This window comes from Megalops cyprinoides, chromosome 23, assembly GCF_013368585.1.
Source record: "Megalops cyprinoides isolate fMegCyp1 chromosome 23, fMegCyp1.pri, whole genome shotgun sequence".
Taxonomy (NCBI): domain Eukaryota; kingdom Metazoa; phylum Chordata; class Actinopteri; order Elopiformes; family Megalopidae; genus Megalops; species Megalops cyprinoides.
The window spans coordinates 24,939,422-24,965,949 of NC_050605.1; the positions used below are offsets into that span (position 1 = coordinate 24,939,422).

The 26,528-nt window shown below is 51.9% G+C and overlaps 1 protein-coding gene across 1 annotated transcript in view; it reads left to right on the plus strand.

Annotated features, from left to right (window-relative positions):
* Positions 1–26,528, plus strand: part of lrrk2 (leucine-rich repeat kinase 2) — a 37,440-nt gene that overhangs the window by 4,730 nt on the left and 6,182 nt on the right. The window contains exons 8-46 of the mRNA XM_036517504.1: positions 58–177; positions 1,001–1,134; positions 1,268–1,347; positions 1,557–1,663; positions 2,539–2,668; positions 2,910–3,034; positions 3,846–3,973; positions 4,058–4,202; positions 4,273–4,412; positions 4,577–4,705; positions 4,796–4,966; positions 5,634–5,895; positions 6,415–6,597; positions 7,034–7,143; positions 8,714–8,783; positions 9,027–9,253; positions 9,497–9,747; positions 9,965–10,113; positions 10,509–10,602; positions 10,956–11,142; positions 11,366–11,547; positions 11,664–11,887; positions 12,236–12,363; positions 12,909–13,127; positions 14,251–14,452; positions 14,951–15,039; positions 16,127–16,314; positions 16,538–16,692; positions 17,160–17,291; positions 17,463–17,654; positions 17,931–18,077; positions 18,551–18,663; positions 19,400–19,590; positions 19,870–20,030; positions 21,159–21,329; positions 21,412–21,512; positions 21,881–22,078; positions 22,864–23,057; positions 23,636–23,708. Coding sequence (XP_036373397.1) covers positions 58–177; positions 1,001–1,134; positions 1,268–1,347; positions 1,557–1,663; positions 2,539–2,668; positions 2,910–3,034; positions 3,846–3,973; positions 4,058–4,202; positions 4,273–4,412; positions 4,577–4,705; positions 4,796–4,966; positions 5,634–5,895; positions 6,415–6,597; positions 7,034–7,143; positions 8,714–8,783; positions 9,027–9,253; positions 9,497–9,747; positions 9,965–10,113; positions 10,509–10,602; positions 10,956–11,142; positions 11,366–11,547; positions 11,664–11,887; positions 12,236–12,363; positions 12,909–13,127; positions 14,251–14,452; positions 14,951–15,039; positions 16,127–16,314; positions 16,538–16,692; positions 17,160–17,291; positions 17,463–17,654; positions 17,931–18,077; positions 18,551–18,663; positions 19,400–19,590; positions 19,870–20,030; positions 21,159–21,329; positions 21,412–21,512; positions 21,881–22,078; positions 22,864–23,057; positions 23,636–23,708 — 6,002 coding nt within the window. The remainder of the gene's footprint in view (positions 1–57; positions 178–1,000; positions 1,135–1,267; positions 1,348–1,556; positions 1,664–2,538; positions 2,669–2,909; positions 3,035–3,845; positions 3,974–4,057; positions 4,203–4,272; positions 4,413–4,576; positions 4,706–4,795; positions 4,967–5,633; positions 5,896–6,414; positions 6,598–7,033; positions 7,144–8,713; positions 8,784–9,026; positions 9,254–9,496; positions 9,748–9,964; positions 10,114–10,508; positions 10,603–10,955; positions 11,143–11,365; positions 11,548–11,663; positions 11,888–12,235; positions 12,364–12,908; positions 13,128–14,250; positions 14,453–14,950; positions 15,040–16,126; positions 16,315–16,537; positions 16,693–17,159; positions 17,292–17,462; positions 17,655–17,930; positions 18,078–18,550; positions 18,664–19,399; positions 19,591–19,869; positions 20,031–21,158; positions 21,330–21,411; positions 21,513–21,880; positions 22,079–22,863; positions 23,058–23,635; positions 23,709–26,528) is intronic.

The following is a 26,528-nucleotide window of genomic DNA, read 5'->3' on the forward strand; positions in this document are numbered from 1 at the left end:
CCGTGGGTCTGAGCTGTGTGTGGTCAGGCACTCAGTAACGGATGCCTGTTTCTGCAGAGAGTTACTGCAGCATCCTGGTTCTGAATGGGGTGCACAGGGTGGCTGTGAGGGCGTGCCAGATGTACCCCGAAAACGCCAGGCTGCAAGTGGCTGCACTCTCCTGCCTGGCTGCCCTTAGTGAGTGTAAACACACACACACACACACACACACACACACACACACACACGCACACCGTCACACACACAAGCACACTATCACACACATATACACACACACACACACACACACACACACACAAGCACACTATCACACACATACACACACACACACACACACACACACACACACACACAAGCACACTGTCACACACATACACACACACACACACATACACGCACACACACACACACGCACACCGTCACACACATACACACACACACACGCACACACACGCACACTATCACACACATACACACACACACACACACGCACACCGTCACACACACACACACACACACACACACACACGCACACTATCACACATACACACACACACACGCACACGTCACACACATACACACACACACACACACACGCACACACACACACGCACACTATCACACACATACACACACACACACACACGCACACTGTCACACACATACACACACACACACACACACACAAGCACACTATCACACACATACACACACACACACACACACACACACTGTCACACACATACACACACACGCACACTGTCACACACATACACACACACACACACACACTGACACACACACTGTCATACAGACACACACACACGCGGGTTTGTATGTTCATAATTATGAAAACAATATTACGAGCACTTAATATAAATTTTTGAAGGCAATTATCAGAGTTTAATCACAGTTTCCACGTTCGCTGCGTGACGGGCTGGGATGGAGCGGTGTGCGCTCGTGGGAATGATCTGCGTGTTTGTGTCTTTGACCCGTGCAGCTGAAACAATCGTGCGAAACAAGGGCCTTGAGGAAGAGAGGAAGGAGGGAGAGGAAGAGGAGGAGGAGGAGTGGTCCTGGATGGAAGCGTGCTACACAGCGCTGGAGTTCCACACAGCTGATGCCCAGGTGCTGGTGAGTCCACAGCGCCCCCATCCTGTGGATCTGTGCAGTGCACCTCTCTCTGACCCCCCTCTCTAAGGGAAATATATGTATATGTAATTAGAAGAGGTGTGTGACTGTGTGTCTGTCTGTTTGTCTCTGGAAGGAGGCGGCCTGCTTGGCGCTGAACAGTCTGCTGTTGCAGGACTCCCGGCTGCACCGCAGGTTTGGGGAGCAGGACGGAAGGTGGGTGTGGCCAGCTGCTGTTCTGATCCTGCCAGCCTCAAGCCTGATTGGTTGATTTGCTGCGCATGTGGCAGGGGGAGTTTGGTCCTGTACTCGGACCTGATGAAGTTTTGGGGTGGGGGGTAAGACGGTGGGGTGTGCTCTCTCTTCGGGGGCTGGGACAGTGGGGTGTCGCTGTGATGCTCAGGTGTGTACACTGCCCCCTGCAGGACGCCTGTGCACAGGCAGGTGATGGCGGCCATGCTGCTGCACTCTGGCTCGCAGGGACTGTTTCAGGCGTCAGCCGCCATACTGGCAACCCTCATCCATCATAATGGTGAGTCCTGCCCCCTCTGTGGTTCAGGGGTCACAGCCACGCTGGCAACACTTATCCAGCATAACAGTGAGTGCCACCCCCTCCGCGGGTCAGAGGTCGCAGCCACGCTGTGGCAGGAAGTGGCTGGACTGCAACAAAGGCATTACCCACAATCCATTGCTTGTCATGGTGAGTGCTGAGTCCTGAGTGCAGAGGCCAGAGCAGATACTGTCTTTGGTGGGGAAATTTTAACCAAAGGTACAAGTTGCACCAAACCATAGTTTACATCACACCCACACCCTGTAATTCTCTGAGCTGTACATGACCTTCCACCCCTGTCTGTGCAGACATACACCTTACTTCATTTACTTCACCTTTTTCACTTTGATGCTACTCCTGTAAAATTTGAATGAAAAATTATTACTGAAAAAGATTCCTTCCTGAAGTATAGAATGTGCAAAACAATTTTTAAACATTGTCTCATTAAAATTGTGAACAAAGTGTATCCTTTTAAGTGCAAATTATGGAATCTTTTGTTATAAAGATTTCTAAAATCAATGGCAAAACTCAGCATTTAAAAGCAAATGCCCACATTCAGACTGTGCTTTCCAGTGCAAGCCATGATTTTTGGTTGCACAAGGATGAATTTTACTAGTTTATTGCGCCCTCTGCTGTTTAGATAGTGTCATTAACACCAAAGAGAATGCCTTTTAGATGTATTTTGTAACGACAGGTTGCAGTGCATATTGTCATGTTTTTGTATTGTGATATATTGTTTCACAGTTTCCTTACACTGTTCTTGTTTAGTAGGACAACATTAGCACGCCCTCATTCAAGTGCAGTGTTTTCAGGTGATGTCTCCTTCTGAAATTCAGCAGGCTGATTGTGTCTGTCAGGTAAAATTCCGTCTCTGCTGCTGGCCAATGGCATCCACATCAACGTTGTTGAGATGATGAAGAAGCACAGCTCGTCCCCTGAGATCGCAGAGAGCGCGTGCAGACTGCTCCACACACTCTTCCAGGGACGGTATGCCTCACGGGTGCTGATGCAAAAACACACATCAGCTTTCAGCGTCAAACGGCGTCTCGCTCTGCAGTTATGTGCAAAACAGTTGATGGGAAATTGCTGTTACCAGAAATCTTGTATAGATCTACTTTTGCATTTTTTGTTCTGTGTGTAGGTTCACAGTATGGTAAGAGGTCCTGTCTCAGTGCTTTATGGAGAGTTTGTGTTAAGAGCATGTTGTGTGTCACATGACTATTTCCAGCACAGCAAGTCTGGATGAGGTCACCATGGCAATGTCTGAGATTCTGAGAGCCATGAAGACCCACAATTTCCAAATGGAGGTCCAGCTGGAGGCCCTGAGGGCAAGCCTGACCTTCCTCAACCCTGGTGCGTGTCAGAGTTCATTTTCTGTGCATGTGACCCGAAAGACCACTGTCACAGGGGAGAGTGAGGTGTATGAAACATTCAGCCTTTGTTCATATATCCACCTCCATCCATGTTATGCCTTAGTGTCTAAGTGTACATGCTGATTTTGTAGTGTAGTGGTAAGGAGCAGCAGTGTGGTGTAGCGGTAAGGAGCAGCAGTGTGGTGTAGCGGTAAGGAGCAGCAGTGTGGTGTAGCTGTAAGGAGCAGCAGTGTGGTGTAGCGGTAAGGAGCAGCAGTGTGGTGTAGCGGTAAGGAGCAGCAGTGTGGTGTAGCGGTAAGGAGCAGCAGTGAGGTGTAGCGGTAAGGAGCAGCAGTGAGGTGGAGCGGTAAGGAGCAGCAGTGAGGTGTAGCGGTAAGGAGCAGCAGTGTGGTGTAGCGGTAAGGAGCAGCAGTGAGGTGTAGCGGTAAGGAGTAGCAGTGTGGTGTAGTTTAGGACAGGTCACTGCTGTTGTGTGTTTGAGCTGGATGGTTAAGCTGACCTGCTTCAGTGAGTTTTATAAATGGGTAAAAGTGAGTAGGTCTCTCTGGAGGGTCTGTCTGCAGATGTAGTGGAATGGGACCTTTTCACATTTCACCGTCAGGAATCCTCTCCATGCATGATGCGTTCCTCAGGGTTTCCATGGCAGCTGACATTGTGTGACGTGTTTGAGTGACTGATGGGTGTGTTTGGGTTGCAGACAGTGTGTGATGCGATTGAGTGACTGATTGGTGTTTGGGTTGCAGACAGTGTGTGACGCGTTTGAGTGACTGGTGGGTGTGTTTGGGTTGCAGACCGGAGGCTGAGGGAGCACGGTGCGTCGGTGGCCGACCCCGACACCGCTGATGTCTCGCTCAGGGTGCTGAAGAATCAGTGTGTGGTGGAGGGAGCTCACAGCGTCTTCCTGGAGGCGCTGAATCGAGTAGGAGCATCATCCACCCCATAAGCCATCTCTCCCCGCTTCGGTCAGCTGCATGCCTGAGCGCCCTCATGTCTTCTCTTTCAGTTTATCGGGAGCCTGGACATCCAGGACTGTGGCTTGAGAGTTCTGTCCGCTCTGGCTGACTGCTCTGGTGCAGTGGACCTGATGTGCCAGCAGGGGGCGATCGACACGGTGCTGCACACGCTCCAGATGTTCCCTGAAGAGAGAGGTGAGCATGCGGCCCCTCACTGCCTCTCTCCAGAAAGGACAGTGCTGAGGGCTGCCCTTCTTTCTTACAGAAATACACTACTGGGGACTCAGTCTGCTTCACTACCTCATCGCCAGGAAGAACCTGTCCAGAATGATAGTTCCTGTTTTGGCCTCTGTGCTTGTGAACTCCCTGAAGCGTTTCCGAGACGATGCAGAGGTGCAGCTAAAGGTTGGAGTGCAGGCTGCTGTTTCAGCACCGATTCTGTGATCATCGTTGGTCTTTACAATGGAACCCCTGAAAAAGGGGTCAGATTATTGCAGTAAAGCATTTTTGAGAGCATGCAATGATTGTAAATACGCTTAGATATTCCAGGTGTGTGATTTGCTCGGCAGGGGTTCCAGGTGGCCTGGAAGTTGCTGGACACCTGTTCAGATTCTGCAGTGGAGCTAGAGAAGGAGGAGTTTGACAGAGAGCTCTTCCTGCAGCTGAAGGTGGGGCGGATGGAACAGTACTCTGACCCAGTAAGTATAAGGGAGTAGAATCCAGGAAAACGCTTCCACTATAGGAACCTTCATTGTGTTATCCCCTGTTTCTCTCCTGACGGATTTCAGCTGCGCAAGGTGAGCTGCCTGTGCTTGTCCAAGATGGCCGCTGACAGTGACATCTGCTATGACATGCTGGAGAAGGCGTGTACGGATGGAAACATCATCATGGCAGAGTGTCTCATACACCTGGGTGCTGATGTCAACAAGAAAACAAAGACAGACTCTCTCATCTACCAGGTGGGGGCACTGGAGTTTAGGGTGTGACTACAAAAGAACATGGACATCAGTTAGGACAGCTGTACTTTTGGACCTGTGTGTGTGTGTGTGTGTGTGTGTGTGTGTGTGTATGTGTGCTTAGGGGATTTTCCCTGTGTCTCAGGTGTGTGGTTGTTGCTGTGTCTCAGGTGTGTGGTCCTCTCTGTGTCTCAGGTGTGTGGTTGTTGCTGTGTCTCAGGTGTGTGGTTGTTGCTGTGTCTCAGGTGTGTGGTCCTCTCTGTGTCTCAGGTGTGTGGTTGTTGCTGTGTCTCAGGTGTGTGGTTGTTGCTGTGTCTCAGGTGTGTGGTCCTCTCTGTGTCTCAGGTGTGTGGTTGTTGCTGTGTCTCAGGTGTGTGGTCCTCTCTGTGTCTCAGGTGTGTGGTCCTCTCTGTGTCTCAGGTGTGTGGTTGTTGCTGTGTCTCAGGTGTGTGGTCCTCTCTGTGTCTCAGGTGTGTGGTTGTTGCTGTGTCTCAGGTGTGTGGTTGTTGCTTTGTCTCAGGTGGGTGGTCCTCTCTGTGTCTCAGGTGTGTGGTTGTTGCTGTGTCTCAGGTGTGTGGTTGTTGCTTTGTCTCAGGTGTGTGGTCCTCTCTGTGTCTCAGGTGTGTGGTTGTTGCTGTGTCTCAGGTGTGTGGTCCTCTCTGTGTCTCAGGTGTGTGAGAGGGGCGGTCCAGTGGAGATGGTGGAGTTGTTGCTGCGCAGCGGGACACATGAGCTGCAGCTGCGCAGTGCTCTGAGCTGCTGTGTGCGCAGGCAGGACGGGCCGCTGATCAGCGCGCTGCTGGGCCGGCTGGGGCTGGACCTGAACAACAGTGCGCTGTGCCTGGGGGGGCTGCGGCTCGGCCCCCTGCAGCCCTGCTGGCTCAGTCCCCTGTTTTCTGAGCGCAGAGCCGCCAGCCTGCGCCGCGCTAGCGGTGAGTCTACCCTTCGTGACCCCGTGGTCCAAAGCCCCGCCCCGTGGTCCAAAGCCCCGCCCCGTGGTCCAAAGGCCCGCCCCGTGGTCCAAAGCCCTGCCCCGCGGCCCAAAGCTCTACCTCGCAGCCCAAAGCCCAGTCCCATGGCCCAAAGCTCCGCCCCGTGGTCCAAAGCCCCACCCCGCGGCCCAAAGCCCCGCCCTGCGGCCCAAAGCCCCGCCCCGCGGCCCAAAGCCCCGCCCCACAGCCTGAAGCTCTGCCCAGTGACCCCTAAGCTCGCCCCCTGGTCACTGGCTTATGTTCCATTGGTCCTTTAGAGGAGACTGGATCTTTCACAGTCTCACAAGAACGTTATCAGTAAACCAGCTGCATGCGGTTTAAAGTATTTGCATGTGTAACAACAGGAGCAGAAATAACAACCTGTAATACAACAGTGCACTGCTGATCATCAGAGTTTTGTGAGTAACGGATGACTAAAATGACTGAGTGGAGTGAATGAATGAATGAATCCTTTTGCAGGTGTAGGTGTGTCTCTGGCCCGGCAGGTCTTGTCCTATCAGAGGAGACAGGCCTCCCTGAACTCCCAGAGGAGGGCGCCAGAGGCCTGCTCGTCGGGGTACCTGTCTGACGGCAGTGAGGACGGCAGTGTGCTGTCCCTGGATGACAGCCTGGTGTTTCTGAGCGAGGACATGGAGAGTGACGGTACGGCTTCCCGCTCAGACACACTGAGAGGAAGCTTCAGTTTCTCCAGCGTGTGCAGTTTTCCAGGTGTAGGACTTTCCTTCCCACTGAGAAGCTTTAGGTGGTTCTGTATGAAGTCATGTGACATCACACACTGTGACATCACACACTGTGACATCACACACTGGCAGGAAGTGCTGTGCTACCTATGACCACTCTACAAACCGTGTGTTCCATCGAGATCGCTACGCTCTGTATCCATGGGGCAAATGACCGTCCCGACCCGACGGGGTCGCTCTTCTCTTAGCCTGGCCTGACACTGTTGCTCATCTAACCTGAATGGATACACTTATATTCTATTATTCTGGAAGACTCTGGATAAGAGTGTCTGCTAAATGCATGTAATGTACTGTTACGTACTGTACTGTACTGTAATGCAGCGTAATGATCTGAGCAGGCAGCGACGGGCTCCCTCGTGGGAGGACTGGGCAGGACGAGGCTGTGGAGGAGGGGCGCAGAGCGCCGGCTGCACACCAGCAGCTGCGACACAGACACGCCAGCGCAGAGGTACAAACACACACACCCTTACTCACACACACACACTCACACACACCCTTACTCACACTCACACACTCACACACCCCTACTCACACACACACACCCTTACTCCCACTCACACACTCACACACCCCTACTCACACACACACACCCTTACTCCCACTCACACAGACACACACCCTTACTCACACTCACACACTCATGCTGACTCGCACACGCACACGTGCACACACACACTCACACACTCACACACCCTTACTCACACTCACACACTCACACACACCCTTACTCACACTCACACACTCACACACCCCTACTCACACACACACACCCTTACTCCCACTCACACACACACACCCTTACTCCCACTCACACACTCACACACCCTTACTCCCACTCACACACACTCACACACCCTTACTCCCACTCACACATACTCACACACCCTTACTCCCACTCACACAGACACACACCCTTACTCACACTCACACACTCATGCTGACTCGCACAAGTGCACACACACACTCACACACTCACACACCCTTACTCACACTCACACACCCTTACTCACACTCACACACTCACACACCCTTACTCACACTCACACACTCATGCTGACTCGCACACGCACACGCGCACACACACACTCACACACCCATACTCACACTCACACTCTCACACACTCATACTGACTCGCACACGTACACGTGCACACACACACTCACACACCCTTACTCCCACTCACACACTCACACACCCTTACTCCCACTCACACACTCACACACCCTTACTCCCACTCACACACACTCACACACCCTTACTCCCACTCACACACTCACACACCCTTACTCACACACACACACCCTTACTCCCACTCACACACACTCACACACCCTTACTCCCACTCACACACTCACACACCCTTACTCACACACTCACACACTCACACACCCTTACTCACACACTCACACACACTCACACACCCTTACTCACACTCACACACACTCACACACCCTTACTCCCACTCACACACCCTTACTCACACACTCACACACACTCACACACACTCGCACACCCTTAATCCCACTCACACACCCTTACTCACACTCACACACTCACACTCTCACACACTCATACTGACTCGCACATGCACACACGGGCGCACACACACACACACACACTCACACACCCTTACTCACACTCACACACACTGACACACCCTTACTGACTCGCAGAAACACACACACACGCAGACACACACCCACACCCTTACTGACATACTCACCTGCTCACACACAAACCTCACACTCTCCGTGTCACTACATGCATGTACTGGAACGATAGCCCCTCCTCTCCAAGAATTGATACTGATATGAATTTGCTCTAAAAACTGCGGTTCAGTCTTTAAGTGTTCAGATGAACTGAATCATGTAATAATTCACTCATAATTGGCTGATAAACTGAATATGAGCAGAGGAGTTTTGATGTTAAAAGCAGAAAATGTAGAGGAGGAAAAACAAACAAGAGTGAAAGTAGCATGTTCCACGGCTAACCCACCCCCCCCAACCCCCCCCCACAGGGAGGAAACGCAGATTCAGAACCAAATGAGTTTCGACAGCGGAGATCATTAAAATCTCCAAACCAAAGAGGTCAGTGGTGTCATATTATTATTGTTAAATACAAATTATATTTGTGTTAAATCTCATTTTCTCGAATACTTTGTTTGGATTAATGACACAGTATAATCTAGGGAAAGTATTTGGTTGGACATACTGCTGAAGGGTTAGTTGCTGGAGGGTTTGGCACCTCCACGAAAACCCTGCTGCTGGGGTTCTCCTGGGGTTCATCCCCAGTGCAGGTTGGTTTCATTCAGTTGAGTCCTCTCTCGTTAGGTAATTGCTCTCCGGTCCTGGGTTCAGTGGAGAGCCCCTCCCTGTCTGGCTCCACCTCATTGGGCGGGGACAGGCAGCGTATCAGGCTGCTGGACCTATCAGGGAACGAGCTAGACTCTCTGTCCTGTTTGATGGACGAGGGCCCAGTCCAGCAGCACCTGGAGCACTTGGTCCGTCTCGAGCTGAGCCAGAACAACCTGTCTGAGTTTCCCAGTGCGCTGTGTCAGGTACTCCAAAAGCACCTGTCTGGTGCGGCTGCTCTCTTTCACACTGCCAGGACCTGCTATCGCAGATTTGGGGGAATCTGTCTTGTCAAGTGTTGTATGAAAAACCACATGTATTATTTTACTTTCATAATGAAATTATCACTATTGTCATTATTGTCACCAACTGTGTTCAGTGTCTGGAATGTGGAATATTTATTAATTTTACAATGTTAAAAGTAGTATTTTTGTGGCTGTATTGTTCAGAATCTGAGGAGTCTGACACGTCTGGATCTCCATGGTAACAGACTGCAGTCCCTGCCAATGGGACTCCTTGGCCTGCCTGCACTGAGTGTGCTCAGTGTCTCCCGGAACTGTGTGGGGCCGCTGCTGCCTCTGGATGCAGCTGCCAGGTGCCCCTCCCTCAGACAGCTCAACCTGGCCTCCAATCACATCACTGCCTTCCCAGAACAGCTGGGCCAGGCCATGGACAAACTGGAGGAGCTCTTGTTTGAAGGGTAAATGAGAATGCTTGGAAATGTAGTTCTAGCTCTCAGTAGGCTTCTTTGTAATTTCTTCTTATTGTTATTCCTCTCCGTATTGGTGTTCATACACAGTCAAGGACTAGATACTCAAAATATTTCATTTTTTGTTCTCACTCGTCTCTGGTAAGGGAATAGAAAAACTGCAGCTTGTATCATAACTGGAGTAAATAATTTCCTCTCTGTGTTTCAGGAATAAAATTGCAGAACTCAGCTCTTCTCTCTGCCTACCTGAAATGAAGCTCCTTGATGTCAGCAAGAATCAGATTGCGAAGATCTCAGAGGATTTCCTGTCTCACTGCGTCAAGCTAGAAAACTTCAATGCTTCAATGAACAAACTCTGTAAGGACAGGAAGAAAACTGGCATTATCGCAACTGTAAAGTGCTGGGGGTGTTTGGCTGGTCAGTTACTATGTGGACATGCTATTGTCTTAGCTCCCAGTAGGTGAGGTTTGTGTTGGGATGAAATGGCCAGAATTCAGCCTCCTGAGCGTCTCAGTCAGCTAAGGCACCCATTCTGACAGGCTGAGTTTTACAGCTCAGCACTGGGTCTGAGCCGAGAGTCAGAGCTGGTAATGAGCAGCAGTCCACGGTAGCAGACCAGGCTGCCAGGCCCCGGTGGCCGAGGGGGGGTCTGCTGCACTGTACGACACGCAGAGTGAAAGACGCGCTTCTGGAAAGCAGGTGAAACGGAATCGCGAGTGGCTGCAATCTGCTCAGTTTGCTTTTCTTTGCAGGTAATTTGTCACATTTACCAGTGAAGATCACAGCGCTGAAACTATCGCACAATCGCTTCACCCGCATTCCCGAGGTCATTCTGCAGCTGCCGTGGTGAGTGGGGTTGTGTGTCTGTGTTATCTTGGAAGCAAAAAATGTCAGAAAAAGGTAGTCGGATGACTTAAATTTTAAGTTCAGCTGTTAACTGTGAAGCAAAGAATAATAGTTAAATATCTTGGGACGGAGAATGAATTGACTTGTTTCTGTTTGTGAATGTTTGCTAATGCTGTACAGCAGGTGCTGTTTGGTCACCTGTGTCGTCTGTGTTATAACCTGCACTGTTATTTTTCTGTCTTACTGAGAAAGCTCTCGGAAGAGTGTCCCTGTGGGAGGTGACTGAAGGTCACCTGATCGGATGTAATAACCTTGTGTTCAGTGCTGTGGTGTTTTGCTCTGGTCCTCCTCAGTTTGCGATCACTGGACATGAGAAACAATGACATCACAGAGCTCCCGGGACCGTCAGCTTGGGCGTCAGCCAACCTGAGAGAGCTCATATTCAGCCATAACCGGATCGGTGCTCTGGACCTGAGCGGACCCGTCTACAAATGGGCCCGGCTGGAGAAACTGCACCTCTCCAGCAACAAGCTGACAGAGGTAGCATCACCAGTCAACCACAAATTCAATACCCCAAGCAGCCACAGACAAAGATAACTATTTGTGCTTATTTATTTATTCAAAAGACAAAGTTATTTAGGGAAAATCTACTGGCAGACATTACTAATTCCTCCCAGCACCAAACCACAACGCAGCCATGAGAGAGATCTGATTAGCAGTTGCGTCTGAGGTGCAGTGCAGTCAAAGATTGCTCTCCTCTCAGATCCCCCCACAGATCGGCCTGCTGGAGGAGCTGGCCTCCCTTGATGTCAGCCATAACGCTGGCCTGCGCTCCTTTCCAGACGAGATGGGGAGGCTGGTGCGGCTGTGGGACCTCCCCCTGGAGGGCCTCCGCCTCCACCTCGACCTCAAGCACATCGGCAGCAAGACCAAAGACATCGTCAGGTGGAAGACGCACTGTGTGCAATAACTCTTCAAACACAGCGAAAGCGCAGCATCTTTTAAAACCACACAAACTCGCGTAACTCTCAGGACTTCTTGTTTGCTACCCATCTCGCCAGGTTCCTGCAGCAGCGTCTGAAGAAATCTGTGCCGTACCACCGCATGAAGCTGATTGTAGTGGGGAATTCTGGGAGTGGGAAGAGCACGCTCATCCAGCAGCTCATGAAGCCGAAACGGACCCAGTCTCGTGTGGACCGAGCTGACACGGGCATCCGCGTCAGAGACTGGGCCGTCCGGGACCGGGACAGGAAGAACATAGTGCTGAACGTGTGGGACTTCTCAGGTGTGTGCGCAGAACCTGCTCACCTGCTCCTTCCCCCGGGCCGCAGTTTTGAGTGCTCACCCACCCCAGGCCTCCCGGAGGCGTCCTCCTGGAACTCAGTTACCGTGGAAAGTGATTCAGGGCTGCTGCAGTGCAACTGGGTGGGATAGACTGGGGATTCACACATCAGAGGGATGTATGTGTGTGGTTGTGGGTGTGGGTGTGTGTGTGGTTATCGGACTGTGTGTGTGTGTGTGTGTGTGTGTGTGTGTGTGTATGTGTATGTGTATGTGTATGTGTGGGTGGGTGTGTGTGTGTGCTTAATGAACTGTATGGTCTTTTTTTTCTTTTTTTTTTGCTGCTGCACAGGAGGGGATGATTACAATGACTCAAACACACACTTCCTGACACCGAGGGCGCTGTACCTGGTTGTGTACAATGTGAGTAAGGGCGTGGCCGAGGTGGACTCCATCAAGCCCTGGCTCTTTAACATCAAGGTGAGCTTCTGGACCCTGCATCTAGAAACCAGAACCAAGCTGGATGTTCTGGATCTACTTCATTGTAGATCAGCGTTTAACTTGAAGTATAATGGTAGATTTTTATACTTTAAAATGTTGTGTAATGCATGACTGCAGTGTAATATTTTACACTTTTTTAATAGTTTACACTGATGCAGATATTTGAATATGTTTTACATGTTTTTATAGTCTGAAATTGCGGTTGTTTTACCTCTCAACGGTCACATAAATGCATGAAATGAGTGCTCACTCACCCCAGACCCCCATCTTAAAAAAAAAAAAAAAAAATTCTGTTTCTTATTTTTCTGTGTTAGAAGTGGCAACCCTGGCACCAAGAGAATGTAGAAAACAGGGTAAAACATCGTGGGAACTAACCCACTAACCTAGCAAAATTGTGCTGTTGGTTATAAGTGTAATCCTGTTGCTGTCACACTGTTGGTGATACATTTCCTGTGCATTTTCTGGTGTCACACTTCCTGTTGTTCTTGTTCTGTGGTGGTGTCTGTTTGTTGATTGGCCTGCAGGCTGTGGCTCCAGCCTCCCCGCTCATCCTGGTGGGTACACACACAGACCTGAGTGAGGACAGACACTTGCAGGCCTGTTTGGCAAAGATCCGAGCAGAGCTGCTGAACCATCATGGCTTCCCTGTGATCAGAGACCACTACATGGTGAACGCCAGCGAAGACTCGGACTCCCTGAGCAAACTGCGGCAGACAATCATCAGAGAAACAGCCAGCTTCAAGGTAGCAGAAATACCTCAGTGAAATATTGTAGTAAAATAAAAATGTGTGTCATTATTATTAACACTGTTTATTGCGACACACCCTTATCTTGAGGAAGAGCTGACATCTTACATACAGTTTCAAGATTATTACCATGTCAAAGGAGCACTGAAACTCAGGGTGCAGTTTCACCCGAGAGCTAGCTTCAGGCTAATGTTGCTGTGGCAGTGGTGTATCGGTGTGGACACAAGAGTCAGGTTTCAGGTTCAGAATTTTATTGAGGGATTTGCATGGTGTGGAGTAGGTGTGGTCAAACTTGATCTTAATTAAAGGGCACACATACTATGCATTTTACAAGAATCCATATCAATCTTCTCTCTCTACAGGCAATTGTAACATAACCAGTTGAACTCAGGTATAGTAGTCACGTAGGCACAGATGCACACAACTATCTGTCCCCAAGGCTTTGGTCTCCCCAGTTTCTCACCCCACAGGTATTGGTGCAGTACTGAGGTGGGGGAGGTCACCACTACTTTTATATTGTCCCAAATCCTTTGGCCCTGTTGGGGTTCCCATTGGTGGCCAAAGGATACGGACAGGTCAGAGGGCAAATGGAGACCTGGGGGCTGTCCTTGGGGGTGCGCCTGTGCCTCGGGTTACCTGCGGGGGTCCTGCTGAGAAGGGGAGCGGCAGGACCAGTTTGGAAAGGTTACAGCTGGGTTGTAAACAAAGGGTCTGTGAGAGATGGGGGGTTTGTGCACAAACGGGGACCAAGGAATGTGGCCCTTTTCTACAAACCTAGTGTCAAAGCCACAGTAGAAGTGCCCTAGTGCCCTGTAACAGTTATCCAGCTCCGCCAGATGGCGCTGCACACACATCAGAGACTCTGAGCACAGAGGGGTCATGTCCACAAGAGCAACATCCAGAAAGACAGGATGAACTGCAGGACTGAATCTGAGTAGAATCCAATGTCACTGATATCAGAGGTTTGAAGCTTTTTAAAGGCCACGTTGAAAAGCCTGTTGCTTTGGCTGCTGGAAGGAGCCTTGGCTTTGTGGAAGAGTGCTGGCATACAGCATTCCACCCACTGATCCAGGGTCAGTTTATGTAAGTTGAGCATTGACATGTGGTTGTTTCCCAACAGATCCAGGGTCAGCCAGTGATGGGTCAGCTCATCCCGGAGAGCTACCTGGAGCTGGAAAGGCGGATGGTGCAGGAGAGGGCCAGGGTGCCCTCTGAGTTTCCCGTGCTCCATCACAGCCGCCTGCTGGAGATCATCCAGGAGAACCAGCTGCAGCTGGACGAGAGTGAGCTGTCTCACGCTGTGCACTTCCTCAGTGAGGCGGGTACGAGCCCCAGAACCAGAACCGAAAGCGGGCCAGGGAGAGGCCAGGAAGGGGCAGTGCTGTGATGGTGTTCCTCCTCTTCAGCAATAGAAAAGAAGGAAAGCAGTTTTAGTCCCAACAGCATCCCACAATCCTTTGCACCCAGATACCACCAAACACCAAAGAGGGGAAAACAGGGCAGGAAAGCAGCACAGAGAGAGGTGGCCTGGGTCAGTGGCCACTGTAAATCTGACCAGCGAGAGAGCGGGGATTCTGTGAAGGCAGAGATATTGGAGGACATTTGGGCAACAGTGAATAGGGAGCAGGGCTGGCAATCAGCAGGTTGCAGGTGTGAGTGAGTGAAAGTACTGCTGTAGTACCCTTAGGGAGAGAACTTCAGCTGATAACTATGCTCTGTCTGTTTAAGGTGAAAATATGTTAAAAGGTGTGAGTGGCTGAGCTGAAGAGTATCTCCAGCAGGCAGATGAAAAATGTCTTTGTTGCCTTTCTGTGTCTCAGGCATCCTCCTGCACTTCGATGACCCCGCCCTCCAGCTCAGGGACCTGTACTTCATCGACCCACAGTGGCTCTGCAGCATTCTGCCCCAGGTACTGAGCACAGAGTCCCGCCTCCCGCCTCAGGTACAGAGCACAGCATTCTGCCCCAGGTACAGAGCACAGAGTCCCGCCTCCCGCCTCAGGTACAGAGCACAGCATTCTGCCCCAGGTACAGAGCACAGAGTCCCGCCTCCCGCCTCAGGTACAGAGCACAGAGTCCCGCCTCAGGTACAGAGCACAGAGTCCCGCCTCAGGTACAGAGCACAGAGTCCCGCCTCAGGTACAGAGCACAGAGTCCCGGCTCAGGTACAGGACAGAACACAGGTTAAAAAGGCTTTGTCGTCATACTGCATAAACCTACACAGAGACTGCATGCTTCTGCCTGCTGGCTGAGCGCTCGGTCATGCAGAATCCACCAATCAGAGCTGCCTGTTCTCCCTCACACAAGCAATCAACGGTCAGCATGAACGATCGGTGGCAGTGCGATCAACAGCAGTGGCGGCGGGTGAGCTGGAAACAGGGGAGGCTGAAACATTACCTTTAAATCTATCATTACTTTCAACCTGTTCCCCTTTATTCAATTATGTTAAATGCTCATGACACATCACAGCTGTTGTGTGGTCTGTGTTCTAAATGTTATTGTTCTGCACTCAACCTAACCTAAGAGTTTATTCTCAGTAATTTAAATCTAACTAGATTTAGCTCCGTTTTGTGATTTGAATTTTGTAAGACAAGAAAGCTATAATGTGAAACATTTAAGAGAAAGCTTTGGGATTACTTGCCACTTAATGATGGCAACTTGAACAATTGTTAATTACACAACCTCATGCTGTAGCTTTCGCAATAGCGCACAAACTACAGACAATCTGCGGTGTTTCGCGAGCATAATCATTTACTCTGTTTACGCATTGGTGTATATTATTCTGTGAATTATTTGTTTTATTGTTAATCAAGGAGGATAAACAGGTTGAAAGTAATGATAGATTTAAAGGTAATGTTTCAGCCTCCCCTATTTCCAGCTCACCAGCTGCCACTGTTCAACAGCCAGTAAGAATATATTTTTCCATTGCAGGGGTTGGTTAAAATGTGAAGAGAGAAGATGGTTTTGGTGCGAGTCTGTTTGTTTGCCGGTGTTTAGGTTTTGAGGCTGAAGCACTCGGGGGCCTCTGGCTCGCCCAGCGGCATCATGCAGCGTACTGTGGCGGAGCAGTTCGTCCTCGAGAGCAAGTGCTTCCCTAAAGCATACGTCCCGCAGTACCTGAAGCTGCTGGAGAAGCTGCTGATAGCCCTGCCGTTCGGAGAGGACCACCTCCTCATTCCCAGCGGGTAAGAGAAGCAGCTGCACAGTGGCCAGGAGGGGGCGCTGTTTGACAGTTGTGCTCAGTGGCCAGGAGGGGGCGCTGTTTGACAGTTGTGCTCAGTGGCCAGGAGGGGGCGCTGTTTGACAGTTGTGCTCAGTGGACAGGAGGGGGCGCTGTTTGACAGTTGTGCTCAGTGGACAGGAGGGGGCGCTGTTTGACAGGGATGGATGATTACTGTGTCTCCTCAGCCTGTCAGACCGCAGGCCGGAGATCGACCTGCCTCACTGCGAGAAGTCAGAGGTGATCGTGCGCGAGTACGAGATGCCCTACTTCCCCATGGGCTTCTGGGCGCGGCAGATACAGCGGCTGCTCCAGGTGTCGTCCTCTCTGCTGTGCGGGCGAGGTGGGTCCCACACACCGCCATAATCCACACAGCAGACTACACCGCCATAATCCACACAGCAGATTACACCGCCATAATCCACACAGCGGAGTACACCGCCATAATCCACACATCAGACTACACCGCCATAATCCACACAGCAGATTACACCGCCATAATCCACACAGCGGAGTACACCGCCATAATCCACACATCAGACTACACCGCCATAATCCACACAGCGGAGTACACCGCCATAATCCACACATCAGACTACACCGCCATAATCCACACAGCAGGGTACACCGCCATAATCCACACAGCAGGGTACACCGCCATAATCCACACAGCAGGGTACACCGCCATAATCCACACAGCGGAGTACACCGCCATAATCCACAGAGCGCAGTGCAGTATACTTGTCTGAAACCCGGTTTTTGGCATTAAAAGCGTCAGTGTTGCGTGCTGAGGGGTGTGTCTGTGAGCAGGCAGATCCCTGAGACCGAACAGGATCTACTGGAGGAGAGGCCTGTACCTCAGCTGGTCCCCCGAGGCGTACTGTCTGCTGGAGCACACTGCACACAGCTTTGTCAGGATCACCGTGCCCTGCTCCCGAAAAGGTACCCCACCCCATCCTCACAACACACCATGCTGTACCCACTCCCGCAGAAATCACTGCTGAATATGGTGAGGGTGATGAGGGTGAGGAAGATGACAGTGATGAAGGTGAGGATGATGGTGGTGATGAAGGTGATGGTGATAGTTGCAGGTGATATGTTGTTATCCCGCAGGTCGGGTTCTGCTGGGTCAGGTGGTGGACCACATCGACTCTGTTTTGGAGGAGTGGTTTCCCGGCCTCCTCACCACCGATATCCATGGCGACGGGGAGGCGCTGCTGAAGAGGTGGGCTCTGTACAGCTTCGAGGACGGGCAGCAGTGGAGGAGGATGCTGCTGGAGGAGCTCTTCTCACACATCCATGCAGGTGGGCAGGAGGTGTGACCCTGTGACCCTTCTCGTGACACACAGCAGGAATGTGAGCAGTTTTAGAGGGTTGGGTTTCTCTGCTGTGCAATCTGGGCTGATATTTCTCTTCTATGGGTTCCTGTGATTTTTTTCCTTGTGTTTTTAATATCCATATCCATTTGTAAGTTTTTTTCAAGTTTTTTCAAGTACTTGAAAAAGTTCTGAAGATTCAGCAGTTTAATAATCCAAATAGTTTCCTTCTTCTGAGCAAACTTTTCCTGTTTTCTTTTCCCAGAATGCCTTTTGGTGAATCCACTGGATCCACGGTCCACCATTCCCATCTCGCAGATCGCTCCTGATCTGATCCTGAGTGATCAGCCCTCCAGCCTCATTCTGAACAGTGAGGAGCTGGAGCTCGATCTCTCCAAGGAATACCTGCTGGGTGAGGGACGGCTAGGCTGCACTGTGCCACCGTCATTCTGCCACACACCTCAGGACTGAAACCTGAAGCCCCTGATGGAAGCGTTCAGTTAAAATCCAGCAATACTGAGTATTGGTTAGGGTTGCAGGCTAAGTCCCATGAGTGGAATTATTAAGATGAATTTTTTGAGTAAATATTCAGCTGTATAAGTATGCAGTTGTGTAAAAGTGTAAACTGCCAGCTACCAGAGATGCTCAGGTATAAAGTGGTCTGAATAATAAGCATGCAGATTTTACGGGCATTTTCTGCTGCCATTGAAACATGGTTTGCGTTGGGGTTTGTTCAAGTCTCCTGCTGCAAGTTTATTAGTAAAGTGCTGTGATTTACCCCTGATCCACCTCACACATCACTGATCTGCTGCTTGAGTCGTTTGCATGAGCTGGTTGTGCAAAGTGCTTCTGCTAATAATTGCTTATTTCCTTGTTGGAATGAAGGGGATGGCGGCTTTGGCTCTGTCTATCGAGCGATGTACAAAAATGAAGATGTTGCTGTTAAAATTTTCAACAAGCATGCATCAGAGATGTACATCCACAGACTCCTGAGACAGGTAATCTCACTTACCTTCTCCTCAGTATTATCACTGCTTATCCCTGCCGTGTTATTGTCCTAACCTGCCAGCAGATGGCGGTAGAGAGCGAGATTCATCGCTGGCCGCTTTACACCCTGTTCACACATGCAGCCGCTGCTGGAGCATCCTGACAGATGGGAGGCTCTGCCAGCAGCACTCGCCGGACACTCAGACTGTCCAGTGTAATGTCCATTACTTGGCTTCACAATTGTGACACTTGTATTTTTTAAGAATTGCAATCAATGGATATTCATTCTTGACTGTTTTGATTGTACATCATGGTCACTGTTAAATGGGGACAGTAGCATGTAGCTACGCCCCTCTGTGACTGAGGGGTCCAGACTGGTGTCACTGATAGGAAATTAATTTCCGTTACCGTGGAAAACTGGATTCCCTTTGAATTTCATCATTAGTTTATATGAGAAGAGGCAGCGTGGTTCCTCCCCCCAGTGTTGGGACGCTAGTGACCAGGACAGGGTGCTGTGTGTTTGCCAGGAGCTGGCAGTGTTGGGGCGCTAGTGACCAGGACAGGGTGCTGTGTGTTTGCCAGGAGCTGGCAGTGTTGGGGCGCTAGTGACCAGGACAGGGTGCTGTGTGTTTGCCAGGAGCTGGCAGTGTTGGGGCGCTAGTGACCAGGACAGGGTGCTGTGTGTTTGCCAGGAGCTGGCAGTGTTGGGGCGCTAGTGACCAGGACAGGGTGCTGTGTGTTTGCCAGGAGCTGGCAGTGTTGGGGCGCCTGCGTCACCCCAGCCTGGTGTCCCTGCTGGCGGCTGGGACGTCCCCTCCGCTCCTGGTCATGGAGCTGGCCCCCCGCGGCTCGCTGGACTCGCTGTTCCAGCATGAGAACGGCAGCCTGAACCGCAAGCTGCAGCACAGGATCTCCCTCCACGTCGCCGATGGGCTCAGGTAGACTTACCTGTTCTTAGGTAAACCCACCTGTGCTTAGGTAATGAGACTGATCTGTACTCAGGTAACCTCACCTCTGAACAGGTAATGAATCTTATCTGTCCTCAGGTAACCTCACCTGTGCTCAGGTAACATGTCCCACCTGAACATGTCATAGTCATACAGCTGATATGCATTCAACACAAAAGTCTTATAGCAAGAATGCCCTGATTATTTGATGGGTAGTTACTGGTGTAGTGATTTGCCATTTCCATTGATCACTCCTGTAATCTGTGACAGGTACCTTCATGCCTCCAAGATCATTTACCGAGACCTGAAGCCTCACAACATCCTTCTGTTCAGCTTGAAGACAGACTCTGAGGTCATCGCCAAGATCACAGACTACGGCATCGCACAGCACTGCTGCTGCATGGGAGTGCGCACGTCAGAGGGCACTCCCGGTACTGTCCAGCGGAGGGCGCTCATTTTCACATTCACAGAAATCAGCCATACCTCTGACATCAAAGCCACGAGAAAAGCGTTTCCAGACACCTCACTCAGTCAGTGAGCAGGAAGACTGTTGTACATCCTTCTCTCTTTCGATGAGCACAGCGTACTGTCCTGGTTCATTAAGATCACAAGGTAGAAAAATATTTTACTTCTAATTTAAGATTTGGAAAGAGGCCAGTTATGGTTTTGGTTTTAAAATTGCTTATATTACGAGTCAGTTTCATTTTTACATGCAGATTATAATGTACAGAGATCACAAAATCTAACCAATGCAAGTGAACTGAGTGAACCCTTAGTTTTCAGTGAGTTAACCCGTACACGCACCGAGAGAACCTGTACACACACTGAGAGAACCCGTACACGCACCGAGAGAACCCGTACACACACCGAGAGAACCCGTACACGCACCGAGAGAACCTGTACACGCACCGAGAGAACCCGTACACGCACCGAGAGAACCCGTACACGCACCGAGAGAACCCGTACAGGCACCGAGAGAACCCGTACAGGCACCGAGAGAACCCGTACACGCACCGAGAGAACCCGTACACGCACCGAGAGAACCTGTACACACACTGAGAGAACCCGTACACGCACCGAGAGAACCCGTACACGCACCGAGAGAACCCGTACACGCACCGAGAGAACCCGTACACGCACCGAGAGAACCCGTACACGCACCGAGAGAACCTGTACACACACCGAGAGAACCTGTACACGCACCGAGAGAACCCGTACACGCACCGAGAGAACCCGTACACGCACCGAGAGAACCCGTACAGGCACCGAGAGAACCCGTACACGCACCGAGAGAATCTGTATGCACCGAGAGAACCCGTACACGCACCGAGAGAACCCTTATACGCAGTGAACTGCAGGACTGCAGTGTGGGGTGTGACTAATGCGGAGTTAAAATAAAATACACAGGAAAAGGAAAGGAAAAGACTGCCCAGCCCACAGCTCTTGCTCCCCCTTTGCTGTGGATATGAGCACCTGCTTAACAGGTGCCTGCTAAAGGAGCATCTGATTAACAAGCACCTTACAAATGAGTAAACCATGGAAACCTCTCTGCCACACAGGCTTCCGTGCGCCGGAGGTTGCCCGGGGAAACGTGGTGTATAACCAGCAGGCGGATGTGTTCTCCTTTGGCCTGCTGCTGTATGACCTCCTGACCTGCGGGGAGCGCATATCCGATGGCATGAAGTTCCCCAGCGAGTTTGATGAGGTTGCTGTGCAAGGAAAGCTGCCAGGTAACGCTGCCGCATAACAGAGGCAGGTGTGGGAAGGTGTGAGGGAGGAGAGGGACTTCACCGCAGTCTTCTGACCCCACAGATCCGGTGAGGCAGTACGGCTGCTCTCCCTGGCCAGGCTTCCAGAGCCTGATGAGGGACTGTCTGAGGGAGAACCCCCAGCAGCGACCCTCCTCTGCTCAGGTAGGAAAGAGTCAGTGAATATGGACATCTTCGGTGATCACAGAAAACAGGCAGACATAAGAGAAACATGGAGTCTGGGAGCTCACCTGATCAGCCAGGTATCATTGCATTACAATGGAGGAATGGAGATTTAGGAAACCCCATACTGTATGTATGTTAATGGAGTTTATGAAATTCTGGCGACATGCAGCATTGCTTGTGCAGAACTCTCCTGCAGTGTGTGGACCATTAGGGCGTGTCTCCGGGTGTTTGACAGGCTGAGCTCACCGTTAGGGCGTGTCTCCGGGTGTTTGACAGGCTGAGCTCACCGTTAGGGCGTGTCTCCGGGTGTTTGACAGGCTGAGCTCACTGTTAGGGCATGTCTCCAGGTGTTTGACAGGCTGAGCTCCGGGGAGCTGCTGTGCTTGCTGCAGGAGGTGGCGGTGCGCGGCGTGCCGGGGGCGGAGTGTTTGGCCGTGTCCAGGCAGCGGGACGGAGCGTGCGTTTGGGTGGGCAGCGGGAGCAGCAGCCAGAGGCAAGGCTGTGTCACGTCTGTGGACCTGGCGTCCGGGAGACTCCGCCCACAGGTACGTGAACACCCCCTTTTCATCAATGAGTGACAGCCTTTTAAACATGGGGTGACCTCAATGCGCCTCATCCAGCATGTTTTGTGTGTGAGAAACATTTTCACAAACAGGTCACGTCAGAGTCACATGATGTGTGGAAACGCCCACTCTTACCCTCAGTCTTATGATGCTGAATCCCACCATTGTATGATGGTAAATTAGATGCTGATGCATGTCACCTCTAATTATCATAAGTAAACACACCAGCAATCCCATATAAGGGCATACTGACTTGTCAGTTGCAGGTATAGCCAATGGGAAAAAGGAAATTACTTCCTGTGATTTAGAGAGGTCTGATAATTGGATGCAAGAAAACTGGAGTGTGAGCAGCAGAGCTGCTGGTACTTCAGTAAATCATTGGTCGAAATAAACTTGACTTTGAAAGGACTCCATTATCTAAATTAATAATTTGAGAACAAAAATTCTGCCATTATGTTGTCTTGTTTAAGAACAAAATTTCTATGTGACACATAGAAAGTATATGGGAGTAGACTTTATAAATGTAAGCTGGGGTCAAATGTTGCACAGTAATACTGCAAAAGATCATTTTGTTTGTATAAATTTGATACTTCACAGCACAGTTCAATTCCAAATGTTTGTCATTTGACCACACAGAACACTATATGCATAAAAACATTTGTACGCATGAATTATGAGTCTGGATGAGTGATCCTACAGTAATGTGAACAGGTGCTTGGCAGATGATTGATACATCAGTGAGTGATATTGGCGGTCCACCGCTACAGGAGATTGACAGCAGTCCTGTGCTATGCCTGGTGACCGTGCGAGTCCCAGGAGAGCCGTGTGATAGGCTGGTGGCAGGAACGCAGTCTGGCACGGTGATGGTTATTAGCACTGAAGACCCGTCCAGGAGGCACTGTCTGCAGCGTCTGAGTGACGCAGTCACTTCCCTCTTCTACCACTCACACCCTCAGCACAGGTGAGCAACGCAGGTTCCAAAGCGGCCGAGTCGCATCGGCAGCACAGTTTTGGCTCGGTGGGGGTGGGTAGGTGGCTCTGCTCTCAGTGCTCTGGGACTCGTGTGGGAGCCTACAAGGTTCTCAGGAGTGTGCACCTGTCCTCCTGGTGCATTGTGGGAGTTTTGGGGCAGATGGTCTCAGTAGGGGTGTGGGTGCGTTACTTCTGTCTTAGTGCGTGCACAGTCCTTCCCCATACACATTTATGAAACAGGCAGGAAGGCCGTCACGGCAGAGACACGCAGTGCCCAGGAAGGCCGTCACGGCACAGACACGCAGTGCCCAGGAAGGCCGTCACGGCAGAGACACGCAGTGCCCAGGAAGGCCGTCACGGCAGAGACACGCAGTGCCCAGGAAGGCCGTCACGGCAGAGACACGCAGTCTCCACAACAAACTGAGAGCACAGCCAGTAACCATGACAACTGACTGCATCCTCGTGATCTGAAAGCAGCAGCATCACACAGCATCTGAAAGCACAGTTTGTGCAGAGCCCTGTGTTCAGGTAAGGGTGATTAACATGAATGTTGCGGTTTTTGTTCAGCAAAAAGAGGAGTTATTTGCTGGTTGGGACTGCGGATGGAACGCTGGCTGTTTATGAAGACTCAGTGATCCAGGTACTGTGACCCCCCCCCTTCCCATATAACACGACTGAACAGCTTCTCTTCTTCTTCCTTCCTTCAGATATCAAACCCCTCTTGCCATGACAATATTCATGATGTACCACGGGTTTGAGTAACAAATGGCTTTCATAAAATGGATCCATAATTGTCTGAATTGTACTTCCATACGTTGAGTAAGACCGAAATTAAATTTTACTATTACATGGAACCGTCAATGCAAGTAGTGTAAATAACAACTTCACTGGCAGCTGGGAAATATAACTGGATGGAGAGAGTAGCCTTCCACTGCCCCGCCTTTAATAAACCCCTGTGGTCGGGTTGGAGTTGCCAGCGTGGAGTACACTCACACAAGCTAACACATGCACACGCACACACGCACACACACACACACACACGCACACACACACCCACACATACGCACGCACGCACACACACGCACACTCACACACACACACACACACACACACACACACACACACGCACACACACACGCACGCGCACACACTCACACACACACGCACGCACACACACCCACACACACACCCACACACGCACACTCACACACACACACACACACACAGCTTAGAAAAAAGAGAGGTGCCTTTATTGCTCAATTTTTTTAACATAGTACCTAAGGTTTTAGTGCCATTTACTTATGTAAAAAGTACACTTCAGGTGAAAGGTTACGATGGTGACAGTATTACACAACAGTGGTTGGGAATGTTAGGATGTTTGGTGGCCATCCGGACCCCTGCTGTCGTCCTGATAAGCTCCTTAGCAGGCACACTTGCGCCTGGGACACCCAGAAAACTGCAAAGCGTGCACACAGAAATGCACTTCGCAGAGAAATCACCAATCACTGCAGAGAGTAAAGAGCTCGCCTTCACTCAGACAACTCTGCTGTACACTGTGTTTCACCCCTTACCACCCCCCCCCCACAGCCCTAACCCTAACCCTGACCCCCCCCCCCCCACAGCCCTAACCCTGACCCCCCCCCCCCCACAGCCCTAACCCTGACCCCCCCCCACAGCCCTAACCCTAACCCCCCCCCCACAGCCCTAACCCTAACCCCCCCCCCCCACAGCCCTAACCCTAACCCTGACCCCCCCCCCCCCACAGCCCTAACCCTAACCCTGACCCCCCCCCCCCCCACAGCCCTAACCCTAACCCTGACCCCCCCCCCACAGCCCTAACCCTAACCCTGACCCCCTCCCCCCCCCCCACAGCCCTAACCCTGACCCCCCCCCCCCACAGCCCTAACCCTAACCCTGACCCCCACCCCGCTCACAGCCCTAACCCTAACCCTGACCCTGACCCCCAACCTGCTCACAGCCCTAACCCTAACCCCCACCCCGCTCACAGCCCTAACCCTAACCCTGACCCCCTCCCCGCTCACAGCCCTAACCCTAACCCTGACCCCCTCCCCGCTCACAGTCCTAACCCTAACCCTGACCCCCACCCCGCTCACAGCCCTAACCCTAACCCTGACCCCCTCCCCGCTCACAGCCCTAACCCTGACCCCCACCCCGCTCACAGCCCTAACCCTAACCCTGACCCCCTCCCCGCTCACAGCCCTAACCCTGACCCCCACCCCGCTCACAGCCCTAACCCTAACCCTAACCCTGACCCCCCCCCCCACAGCCCTAACCCTAACCCTGACCCCCAACCCGCTCACAGCCCTAACCCTAACCCTAACCCTGACCCTGACCCCCCCCCACAGCCCTAACCCTAACCCTGACCCCCACCCCGCTCACAGCCCTAACCCTAACCCTGACCCTGACCCCCAACCTGCTCACAGCCCTAACCCTAACCCTAACCCCCACCCCGCTCACAGCCCTAACCCTAACCCTGACCCCCACCCCGCTCACAGCCCTAACCCTAACCCTGACCCCCACCCCGCTCACAGCCCTAACCCTAACCCTGACCCCCACCCCGCTCACAGCCCTAACCCTAACCCTGACCCTGACCCCGCTCACAGCCCTAACCCTAACCCTGACCCCCAACCTGCTCACAGCCCTAACCCTAACCCTAACCCCCACCCCGCTCACAGCCCTAACCCTAACCCTAACCCCCACCCCGCTCACAGCCCTAACCCTAACCCTAACCCCCACCCCGCTCACAGCCCTAACCCTAACCCTGACCCCCACCCCGCTCACAGCCCTAACCCTAACCCTGACCCCCACCCCGCTCACAGCCCTAACCCTAACCCTGACCCCCACCCCGCTCACAGCCCTAACCCTAACCCTGACCCTGACCCCCAACCTGCTCACAGCCCTAACCCTAACCCTGACCCCCTCCCCGCTCACAGCCCTAACCCTGACCCCCACCCCGCTCACAGCTCTAACCCTAACCCTGACCCCCACCCCGCTCACAGCCCTAACCCTAACCCTGACCCCCACCCCGCTCACAGCCCTAACCCTAACCCTGACCCTGACCCCCAACCTGCTCACAGCCCTAACCCTAACCCTAACCCCCACCCCGCTCACAGCCCTAACCCTAACCCTGACCCCCTCCCCGCTCACAGCCCTAACCCTGACCCCCACCCCGCTCACAGCCCTAACCCTAACCCTGACCCTGACCCCCAACCTGCTCACAGCCCTAACCCTAACCCTAACCCCCACCCCGCTCACAGCCCTAACCCTAACCCTAACCCCCACCCCGCTCACAGCCCTAACCCTGACCCCCAACCCGCTCACAGCCCTAACCCTAACCCTAACCCTGACCCCCACCCCGCTCACAGCCCTAACCCTGACCCCCAACCCGCTCACAGCCCTAACCCTAACCCTAACCCTGACCCCCACCCCGCTCACAGCC